This window comes from Camponotus vicinus, unplaced genomic scaffold, assembly GCF_025532165.1.
Source record: "Camponotus vicinus isolate PSW18456_S1 unplaced genomic scaffold, iyCamVici1.0 SCAF_9, whole genome shotgun sequence".
Classification (NCBI taxonomy): Eukaryota; Metazoa; Arthropoda; class Insecta; order Hymenoptera; family Formicidae; genus Camponotus; species Camponotus vicinus.
In genome coordinates, this window is record NW_028141981.1 from 3,982,340 (window position 1) to 3,994,853 (window position 12,514).

Here is a 12,514-nt window from a genome sequence, read left to right on the forward strand (position 1 = left end):
ATCGACGTCGTTAAGTAAGTAAGTATATATCTTGGACAGCTCTCTACGGCCGCGATATATACTCACATCATTATTATCAATGATTTCGTGCGCCGACGCATTTATCGAGCCACAAATTAGAGGCTTTTCATTAGCATACACCGAATCACGCAGATTTCAAAATTCGCTCTCTCTCTCTCTCTCTCACACACACACATACATCTCTGATCAATTCTGTATCTGCACGTATGTTGCAATGGAATGCGGTAATTAAGGGAGTGAAAGGAGGCACGCAACCGCGTCTCTCGTTACGTGTTTGCATACGCAATATTAATCGTGATAAATCTAAACGTTTAAGGGGACTTGAAGAGCCGCCAGTCAATGGAAATATCCTCATAAAACTTTAAGCGCAGATACGGGTACTATCTGTTTGTATAGTTGAAGAGCTGGAAGAATGTAAGCCCAAAAGCTTCTTCTCAGAATAAAGGGGAATCAAAGATGCGCATTTTGATGATAAATTATAAATATGGATACTTTCAGCCAGACTTGTATACCAAATAAAACTTTAAAAAACTGTGGCTTAAGTAAACATATTTAAATGTTTCTGCTTTGAAAATATAAATTATCTCTACAAAAAAGAGATTACGACAGCTTTATTGTGACATCGATATTATCGTATCTACAATTTTCATAGGTAATCTCTAGCTTATAAAATTTGTTTTTCTGATATTACTAATATAAATATGTCAAAACCGATTTCTATCTCAGATGGCTATATTTTAAATCCGCTTTCAGCCACTTCCAGTAAAACATGATCCGATTTTACTTGAATATGAGAGCAGCATTTACTCATAAGTACGAGAACAAACTAGGCGAAACGTGTGTAACCTACTTTCATGATGCAGCGTCAAAATGCGCTTAATGGATGGATCCCTGCTGCTCCTTTCGCGGATCATCGAGAGAATATTTACCCCAAATATTCCGCAACATCAAACAGCCATGTGGACGATAAAGTATGAGAGTGAGACTTCTGAAAACGCCCGCGAACAGCGAGCGACGAATTACGAGGATCGTGGGGCCCGAGTGATGGACCCCTGGCCGCCTTGCGCAGCATCCGAAAATATACCGTGGTTTCGAAAACACACTTTCTCATGCAAGATTAGTTATACAAAAGGCTACTTTTTTCTCTCTCATTTTTTTTGTCGTTGCGAACTTTTCACACACGCTATGGCTTCCTTTTCACGATCGAAATGAAATTTTATAAACATTGACTGAGATACATTGAATTTAAACGGTAGCTGTCGGCCTTTGCCAAAAAAATAACGTATCTAACTCTTAACTCGACACGTTAGCGCTGCCTGTTATCTATCGTTGATCTAGCTGTTTTGTACAAACATTCATAAAATTATCAATCGAAATATATTTCCTCAAAACTAGATAAGCACATATCAATAAGACGCAACAACAACAGAAATGAAAAAAAATAGAAGCGACGCTGCAATCCGATTTCATGGGTTAAAGGTTGCATTAAATACATATCTGATCCGTTTTGCCATACATGTATGCATATGTCAATATGCACAAATAATCCTCTGTGAGAATAAATAAAAGTTTACATAAATCATCTCTCTTAAGATAAATATCTTTTATAAGTAATTTACAGGATACATTTTTTGTTAGTCATTCATATATTAATTTGGTAAAAGAATAATAAAAAGATTGCATATTTTAAAATACGCGATTTTTTTATTATTCTTTTACCAAATTAATATACGAATGGCTAATAAAAATGTAAATACTGTAAAATACTGCTAAAATTAAGACTGTTTCTTTCATGGCTACTTATTGACGTTGATAGAATTGACATGCTCCAAATTTGTTAAAATGTTTCGTTGTATCGCTGATGCACGTGTGCGAAATCGCTTTTAGTCGCTGAAAAAGCAATTTTCCGGTATGTTTTTAAACAAGCAGAATAATAGCCATCAGCGAAAAAATGTCACAAAAACTAATATTCCGCGGATAGTTATATTCACATTAGCAATCAATACAAACATCAACGTTTATTGCGCTCGTCGCTCGTTTAACGCGGCTCTCCGGACATTTATTTTATCCGTATTTCGTAATAAGGACAAGATCGAGGCTATCGGTTCAAAGCTATTACCGATAACAACGCATATCCTCTTGAGAAAAATTTGCGCAGTTGAGTACGCGAGATCAGTGGCGATGTCAAAGAGAGAGGAAGAGAGAGAGATCTCGCCTTATTACCTGGTGTGACGTCGGCTTGTCGGGTTCATCAGTGCGCGTGTAATATACATCCACATACACGAACAGCTACGACGATGACAACGTTGCTAAAGACGGGTGAAATAATTGCTCATCGATCGCGAGCCTTATACGCAGGTGCGAATTTAATAATACGCCTGCCTGCGAAACCTATATTGACGTAGGACCTACGCGCGGCATTGGCTTTAATATCCCCGGGAGAACGTAATACGAAAGAAACTTTACACTTTTAGATGCGGATCTCTCTTAGGCCCAGTTCCACAACTTACTCTAACCGAAGTTTAACTCATTAAAGGAGGATTCGCGTCCCAAACCCACTGCATCCAATCGGACGTCATACATCGGACATTGGACGCAATGTAAATCCTCCTTTAACGAATTAAACTTCGGTTAAAATAAGTGGAACTGGACTTTAGCGAGAAAGATGAAATTTCTCTGCACAAAATGAAAGATACAATTAACTTATAAGGCTCTGTGAAATCGCCCGTGCAGCTGAGACGCCTTCGCCAAAAACGTCAAATTGTAATTAAAAGTTTTCGTGTTGCGAGAATCACTTTAACGTAAAACATGGGCAAAGAACTAGAAGAGCACGGTACGCGATCTTCTTTAATGACAGAAATAAAACTTTACTGCACGATTATAAAATATAAAATGTGTATATATTTATTCTATTTATATAAATTTCACGAAATAAATTTTATACGTAAAAGACTCGCAACAATCATAAAAATATTACTTTTGCAAGTATATATATAAGTTGAAATTTTGAAAGTATATATATAAGTTTGAATTATAAAAGCATATAAAAATGTGTACAAATTTTTAACGGATATTTCTTTTAATTACATATTTTTTAAAAAACCGATATATATATATATATATATATATATATATATATATATATATATATATATATATATATATATATATATATATTGTTTCAACAGACTCTTTTAACAAACTCTTTAAAAATTCGAATGCTTCTTTAGCCAAGATTTTATACTTGAGTTGACTTGTTGCAATTTTCTGAAACTGTGTGAGAATATCTAATAGAGATGTGAAATATATTGCAAATAATTTATGCATAATTTCTCTGAGAATAAAAATTTTTTTCTATTAATACATCACATTTCTATCAATATATAAGCTGACTAGAATATATGTACAATACGTATAAAATCAATTTTCCTCTATGTTTGTGTGTGTGTGTGTGTCCAACTAGTGTATAACGAATAAACAAATATTGTATAAGCAAATATAATCTCGTTTCTGTGTGTAATATTTGTTATATGAAAAAAAAAGAATACTGTGATACAAATCTACCTACTGCAAATTTTTACAAAACTATTATATCACTAAAATCCGCGTAATATGAACATAACATAAAACACACATAAAACGCGATAAACTATACAACACAATAAATAACTGTGTAATCATTATTGTTTATGTAATAAAAAACATGAAATTAGCAAAACCTCTCCTCGGCAAACCAGTAAACTTCAAAGATATGAAAGAGGTATGTTAATATTCTGCAATTAATTTGTAGCTTAATTTTAGAAGAATACAAATCCCTTTTTCATCTCTTCTTTCTTTACGTCTATTATACATGATTTTAAAAAAGAGAGTAGAGAGTAGATAGCTTTCATAAAAGTCAGACGCGCCATTAATGAACATCTCTTTAAATAACTAGATGTTACATCATCAGTAAGCATCCATATAAAGTGCCGATATTTAACGCTAATTATTTTTATAAAATATCAATAATTCATACATATTTAATATTTTTAATAAACAATGATATAAATAAACATTAAAAATCATGAAAGCTGCAAATGAAATAACTTCGACCATGCTTTTGATGTAAAGCTATGTAATATTCTGGAAAGAATAGAATGGATATGGAGAACCACGGAAATGATAGTCGATAATCTTAAATGGATGCAAATCATCTCGAATAGATAAATATCTAAGATTAGAGCTCGTTGCTAGAAATGTAAATAGGATCTAGATTTCACAAGAAAATCTGGCTTTTGAAGTTGTTTGATGCTAAACTATTGAGGTAAGTTTCAACATGTTTGAATCTCCACGAATCTCTTAGAAAATATAACAATGCTTGTTACAAAACAATCTGACAATTTAGCTACTAACAGTAAATAAAAGTAAATTCTAATGTCTATTGATTTATTACATTAACATGTTCTTGTATAAAAACAACATATAAAATTTTGAAAAATTGTATGTTTAGGAAAAATTAAATTTCTTTCTTCTAAAGAAAAATTTTATGAAAAATCCATGAAAAATAATTGGAATTTAATTTTTGTAGTTTTTATAAAATCAAATTTTCCAACCATTTTTATAGTTTTACAATATTTCCTATTTAACATATGTGATGTATTGACAATTTGAATTGTGTCGACAATTTTTTATTTTACATTCATCGTGTAACATTAAATATAAATTTTAAATTAAAAATTTTTAAGTCGAGAGCTATTGAAAAGTTATTTTCAATTGATACGATTCGTTTATAGCTGTACGCATTTAAAATTTCTTTGGTATTTTTCTCTACTGTCTGGGCTTTTTTGAAGAAATAAACATCAAACAAAAAATTGCCATTTCTCACTTTCTCACGAAAAAAAGCTCTTCATAGTGTAGGTCGTGTTAAAGAAACTGCCACGTTGTGGTGCTTAAGTGACACGTATGAGCAATAAGAAATTTTATTTGTCACTCATTTTTCACTTACCCTAATGTGGAAAGAAACCCGGATACATTTCCCTCGGCATAGAGGCTGACGATATCGCCGAGATGAAGAAAGCTCGCGGATCCTAAATGTTCACCCATCTCAATGCCGTTGTTTTAGTCTCCTTCGTTGCCTCAAAGTCGAAGAAACTCCTGTATTGGCCACTTTAACTGAGTGAATTGTTCATGGCTATGCCTGGAAGAACGAAATAAATCATTAAAGAAAACCGAAGGGAATACAGGTTATAGATAATGAAATCGCTTCCAATTGGATTATGTAATAAAAGAAACATACATAGAATGTATTTTTTTCTTTTTTTTATTTCCCAACAATGATATCTAGCCGATAAAATAATAACGAAAATGTGTTCTTAATAACCGACAATTGTATATCTATAAAGAAATTGTGAGAATTATTTACAAATTTCGTGTGTAACTTTAAAAATGTATACCATAGAAAATACTATAGTTAATACCATGTTAATATAAATAACACAATAAAATATATATCAGAGAAATGTAATATTTTTATAAAAAAATATTTGTTTCCTTTCCTTATTATTTAGATTATATATAAATAATAAGGAAATGTTTCTCTTATCGAAGCGAAAAAAAAAAAAATTATTTTATTAAATTTTAATTAAATTGCAGATACATGAAAAGATATTTTTGTATAAATATTCCACCATTATTTGCTTAAAGAAACACACATTTAGCTCAAAAAATAAAAATGTACGGATACGACTCATGATAATGCCAATGTCAAAAATGCGATAATAAATATGGTATGTTCCATAAAAACAGAGTACCTAAATATTTCTCTAACGTATTCGTGTCTGATATTTCAATTGTACATATAATCTTTGATCTCGCATGCTGCATTTTCGCACCGCTTTTAATTAAATATGAGCTAATCTAAAATTCGAATAGCAGTTTATCGAGAAAAAAAATATTATTGAAAAACTTTGTTATGTGAATCATTTCGGATGTAGAAACATGGTATGCAGGCTAAACCGTATAAATGCAACAAAGAACGAGACTTAATTGCTCACTGGTGCCACTGCAAATTGCTAGATGAAGTTATCTCTCTAATAGATCCGCGATGGGACGATAAACGCGAGTCGTGAGATTTTTTCTTTTCTCTCTCATCAATGTGAGCAGAAATATTTTCCACTGAACACGCGGAATGGATATTAATCGCACAGTATATTACGACGTTACTGCGTGCATAGTAATTAAAAGCTATTCATTTCCCACGACAATCAGGCTAGTTTTCTTCGTATCTTAATTTTCATATCTTTAAATATATGATAAATACTTAATACGCATCTATATCCGATTTTTATCCCATTTATTGAACGCAAGTTTTATATCAGATAAATAACACTTCAAATATCGAGTCGTCCAGTCAGCGCTAAATAAAGATCTTAATCTCAATTTTCATAATTGCAAGTTTTTAATTAAAATGCATGATCAACAATTACCTTAGTAATTAAAAGTCTTTAGTTATCTACAAGATCAAATCCTACCGATTCATCGAAAACTAAAACTAATACATATCTTATATGAAATCCTATCAGTGTCGCCTGGAAATAATTCACCGATAAATCGCAAGCGTCTCGATAAAATTTACTTATTTTAATCTTCTAACAGAGAGATACTTCTAACAGAGAGATACTTTGTCTAACAATAAACTCTGTAATCCTTTGAATTAAATTGACCCTTAACCTTAGCGTACATGTAAACAACCATAACTACAGGCATGACCATCGGCCAGGTTTTCTTTTACAGAAAAAATCGATTAAACAAATCCTGATATTATATGTGTGTAAATAATCATTTGACAAAATATAATCTAAATTACACAGAAAAAACTGGCAAACTAAAAGATCAATATAATTATTTATTATCTAATCATTATTTTTTTTAGTTCTAAGATTTTTTAGTTCTAAGATTTTTAAATATGCATCAGAACTTTAGATATTACGTTTATGACAACTTTAGATATTACATTGAATGCATAAATATAATTTTATTCGTATTATTAAAAAATAAGAACTCATTGAAAGAATATATGCAAAACATATTTTAACTTGAAATTTTAAAAATTTAATGGAAGAGGCAACATATATTTTTAAAACGCGGCACAATGTGTTCAATTCGTACAAAAACTCGATTGCTTTATGTAAAGACACGCTTATCTCACGGTTACCTCATTCGCAGACGTACGCTATTTTTGGATCTCATTCATAGAAAAACTACTAACATAAGGAAGAATTATATGCGTGTTTCTTTGCCGATGAGAGTTTCAGTCGTAAAATAAATAAATCTTGCCGTAAAAACATTAACAAAAGTTAATAAACATCAAGATATATATTGAAAAATTCATCGCAATAATTTCTACTTCTCTCAAAAAATGAAGTTTTCTTTTTGTTATCAATTTATATTAATATATATCGAATCTTAGGTAAAAAAGATTTAAATAATTTCTGATATCGTACTACATCATGTATATCGTTAAATATTTGAACATCTCTTTAAAATTTTAACTGAAAAAAAAACATACGGTAAAATACAGCAAAACGAAATTGACAAAATTAATTTTGCACGCAAAATACATAAAAATTCTTAGAGAAGGTTTCTTAGAGAACTTATATTAGTAAATAGTTAATAACATTCTTAAATATTTTGTAGATATTAATAATTGAAATTTATATTTTTTAAATACGAAAATGCAAAGAATTAACTCATCTGATTTATAATAATCATCATATACATTCAAAAATATTAAAAATTCGTATTATATATATTTTATGTATACGTGTGGTTTTAAAATATTTACATATTATATTTGTATAATACATTTATAAAAAAAATTGTATAAACTCCAAGTGCAACAATTACATGAGTAATATAATAGCATATTATGCAAATTAATTTGCAGTTTATGCAAAAAAAATTTTGAGAAATAGCGAATGTGTGTTGGCTTTTATCAAGAGATAGAAAATATTTAAAAAAATAATATCCATAAAACAAATTGCAAGATGTCGCAACAAGCTTTTTAGATAATTTTACGGTCTACTACTATTTATGTATATATGTATACATATAATATTCTTTCATATACTAGGATGTGCACTAATTGTGCGAGATAAATTTTGTTAAAGCATCATTTTATATATTGTGATAATAGTGCTATGCAATGCATGATTCTATCTTTTACTGCGTAAAAAAAGTTATCATTGAAGATTCTGCATTGCAGGACATTAAAATATTATTAAAACAATAATTGCCACGTGCAGATGATATTACGTATTGCATGATACACGAGAATCCCTTTACTTCCGACGGTATTACATGCTATTATTCGTTTCAACAAAAATTCTGTCCATAAATATGGAAAATTTTCGCTTTTTTAATATATCTATGAAAAAATATATATTCTTCTCATAGATATAAAAAAATGGGAAAATTTTTCATATTTATGGATAGAATATTTTTGTTCAAATATTATATACATGAAAAAAATTTGTTTTTATTTTAATTCTGTTATAATAAATATTAAATTATAAATATAATAAATTAAAATATTAATACAATGAATATCAATCATATTATAATTTTACATAATATTCTTTCACATTATTCAATTGTATCGCATATTATCAAGCTATTCCACAATGATATTACTAATTATTACTACAAATTGATTTCAACATATTTATTAAAAATTTACTTATTTATTCCTTCCCAATTTTAATCTTTAATTTGTATTAAATAAATTGTATTAATTAATTTGTATTAAATATTAAAATAAATATCGCGATCAATTTTCATACAGAAATTTCCTATTCAAAAGCATGAATTTTGATTCTTTATGCGATATCCGCAAAAATATCAATGGTTATACTAATTGTATAATGCAACGAAAAAGCGAGCAAAGATGTTTGCTCCGTTCTCGCTTCAAACAATACAACCGTCGGACAATAAACTGCCAATTGACTATCAATATCGTCTAATGAAACCGTATCGTTGCATCGCGATAAGAGAGGACGTGCAATTCTATCCACTCTACCATTATTCACTGAACAAAACGCTGCTATTAAACGGCGACATCTAATACGATCCCAAACACACATACTATATTATTACATATACAGTGTCTCTGCAAGAATCCTTGTGTAGATGTAATCGTGTAATTCTTTTGGTATAGTTATTATCATAAAAGAAGCTCCATATTTTTAGCGATATCGCAGACTGTAAACTAACAAGGAAGATAGCAAATGCAATTTTCTGCTCAAGTAGTATTAATCTAAAGGCGTTCGATCAAGAGATTCGCTAAAAAAAAAAATTAAACAGCTATTACATATTCCGAAGAGCTGTCGGCAAAACTGTCATAATTAAACGTCACCTCGTTATGAAGATCGCTAAATTAAAATATTGAATGAATTAATGATAGCTTTAGCAACATTACAAGAACTTTATATGTTTTTCACACGATGCATAATACTTGCTATCAGCGTACTTCGTTTTTTCGAAATGGAGCGAGCTTACGTATCCGTTATCGCGACAAATGCAACGAGCTTATCCCATGGTTGGTATGCAACGCGCTAACCGAAGCTGAGGTTTAACTTGACGCATTACGGCCTACAATGCACCTTGACCTCGGATTGCCCCCAAAAGCCATGCGCGGTGTTCAATTTCACGCAGGGAGAGAGATATCGGGTTTTCATGAATTACGCAACCGAGACTCTCACGGAGCGGAGCAACGGGATGTCACAATTCGCGTTCGTGTTACAAGATCCAACAGTTCATCCTCGCGACGATCCTCACCGGGACCGTCTTACACGTCTCTCTCCGTCGTGATTCCCCGAAAGATCGACACCGAAGTATATTTATAATTATTTATAATTTTTGGATTTCGCACGAATAAATTATTTCATATCGAGCTAAAGATATCGCGCTGTCATAGAAATCAAATCTGTTGTATTATACATGCGAATATATTATGCATAATGACAAGAATCATGTGCATATCTCGAAAAAAACACGCTCTTTTTTTACTTCTTCAGGAACATCTTTGAGATTATTCACTTTGAACAAATAACTGAAAATATTACCATGTTATGACATTAAAAATGTCAATATAAGAAATATACTGAAACGTGCCTGATGACTTTTTGAAAGTTAATTCTGTATTCTTCAAATGAGATATATTTATTCGTACAGCGTGTGATATTCTTTCCATTTGGGATTATCATCCTTGAGGTAAAATCAACCTTGAAACCGTAACGTAAGAATGTGTGCCGCGCTAAAAATATTCTCAAGCGATAAAATGCACCAAAATCATTTAGCTTTTTATAAATTATACCTTTCACTTCGCATTTCGCGCATTATTTCCTTGTTCATGAAATTGTACACATAACGCAAATAAATTTGTGCGACAATTATGTTGCAAAACATTAAAACTATTATATTTTTCTAACAATAAGATTGATTACATCTTTTTCTGCAATTATAATTTTACATTTAATATCACAATTCTATTATTATAATGCAATTACAAAAATTTATAGCATAAAAATATTGCAAATATAATTGATACCATTTAATCAAACAATCTAAAAATAAAATTTATATATTTTATATATGATATATACATAATTTTCAGTTCAAAAAAGGAATTATTCTTTTAGTAACATGATTACTAATATTTTATTTATGTAATATTTACTTAATCGCTTTTGCCGCAAAGTGTTTCACTAAAAACTCTTACGTTATTCTCAGCTCACCTTATCTGAACCCGGATATGTAAAAGAGGAAGCAATACGCTATTCGTCCGCAATGTCATTAAACCTTGCGAAAAGAGGGGGGACGTGGAGGGAATTTATGGAGCATGTATGACCCAACTGGTCGGTCAATGAAGTATTATATCCGTTTTACGGAGAACTTCGTGTCATGATGAAAACCTGTCGAACTATCGTTCCGGATACGTTCAATCGATACTCGAAGACCCCAGGATCAAAATAATCATACAGAAGTTATATAAGTGTGTTCCTGCATCTTTTCATTCGAAAAAAATTCTATCAAAAAATATTTGAAAACGATTTACTTTTACAATATTGAGGTTCTTTTTTAATCAAATCTTTTAGAAAATATGGAAGATATATTTTTCAAAAAAGTATTGTTAATTTTTTTTTTAAATATTAATTAATTAAGAATATTAAATATACAATGTATTTTGCGCATAATACGATAAAGAAAATGAGAATTATATCATCTACAAGTTGATAGTGGTAGTATCTCTAATATCAGCTGATTTAGCTGATATTTTTTATTAATGAATATGGATAATGCGATACATGTATTTGCGATATGCAACGTGATAACATTAACCTACAGCAGCAAGATTTTAAATTGAAACACATGTATCGAAGACTATAATTACGTAAAATTGTCAAGTCTTATCAAATAAAAGCAATATATGTATAAAAACAATGGCAATTTAATTATATGTGTTGTCATCTTATTTATATTTACTAAATACACTTTTATATTTTATATTATATTACTTTTATATTTTTTTGAGAAATATATGATTCCAATTTGCAAGTTTGTTTTTGTTAGCGTTCTAGTTTTTATTATTCGAAAAACATACGATGAAGGCAAAAAGTTGACCTTATATTGTTTTGTTACGTTCAGAATAAATATGACTGCCTAATCATTTAGTTTTCATTGACGTGTTATCAGGAAAGCTAGCATATACGTTCACATACATATGCAAGAGCGACTATATCAACAAAACAACTAACAATAAGCGTGCAACGCTGAATACGAAACATAAATATTTCTTATTACACTCGCAGACTAAGATTTCACATACGTGTCAAATTCGGGCTGTTATACGTGCTCACGAATCACGTACGTGATGATGAACATGCCGAAAATACTATCGATAAACATGAAAAGTCGGAAATGCACACTTGAAATATCATTCTCTCTATCCTCCCTTCCTCTTCTCTCGTCACGTTTTTTAATTTCAAAGATTAAATCCTGTTATATAAAAGACATTACATGATCACTTCCTCGTTTAACTGAGATATGAATTTCTAAATTCTGTTTAAACATTAGGAAATTACAAAAATGCACCGCATAACATTAATATCTACATTTCTTCCGATTTTTCAAGAATAAAAATATTAATATAAAAAGAGTCGTTTATCTTTGGAAAAAATTAAAGAATAAATTTTTAAAAATGTCAATTTTTTTAATCGCGCCGATTGTAGCTTTTGACATTCTGATTCATCTTAAAAGAACAATCATTTCTATGCCTAAAGATGCAACAGTTTCAATAAAAGAATAAATTAAAAAAAAAAACAAGAGAGAGAAAAACACAGAATGGATTCGCGGAAAGATGCCTTCCTGGCCTCCGATAATCGAGATCCGGTCTTCCATTCGCGCAATCATATTCCGCGAATTCGTTGAGAAATTCATATGGTGCCTGGAAAAATTC

General features: G+C 30.3%; 1 protein-coding gene across 3 annotated transcripts in view; it reads right to left on the reverse strand.

Moving 5' to 3' along the window:
- LOC145977164 (inositol 1,4,5-trisphosphate receptor-like) overlaps positions 1-12,514 on the reverse strand; it is a 39,632-nt gene that overhangs the window by 26,016 nt on the left and 1,102 nt on the right. For all 3 annotated transcript variants that reach the window (XM_083108916.1, XM_083108915.1, XM_083108917.1), the window contains exon 2: positions 5,006-5,197. In XM_083108916.1, the coding sequence (XP_082965042.1) occupies positions 5,006-5,103 (98 nt within the window). In that variant the 5' untranslated portion in view covers positions 5,104-5,197. The remainder of the gene's footprint in view (positions 1-5,005; positions 5,198-12,514) is intronic.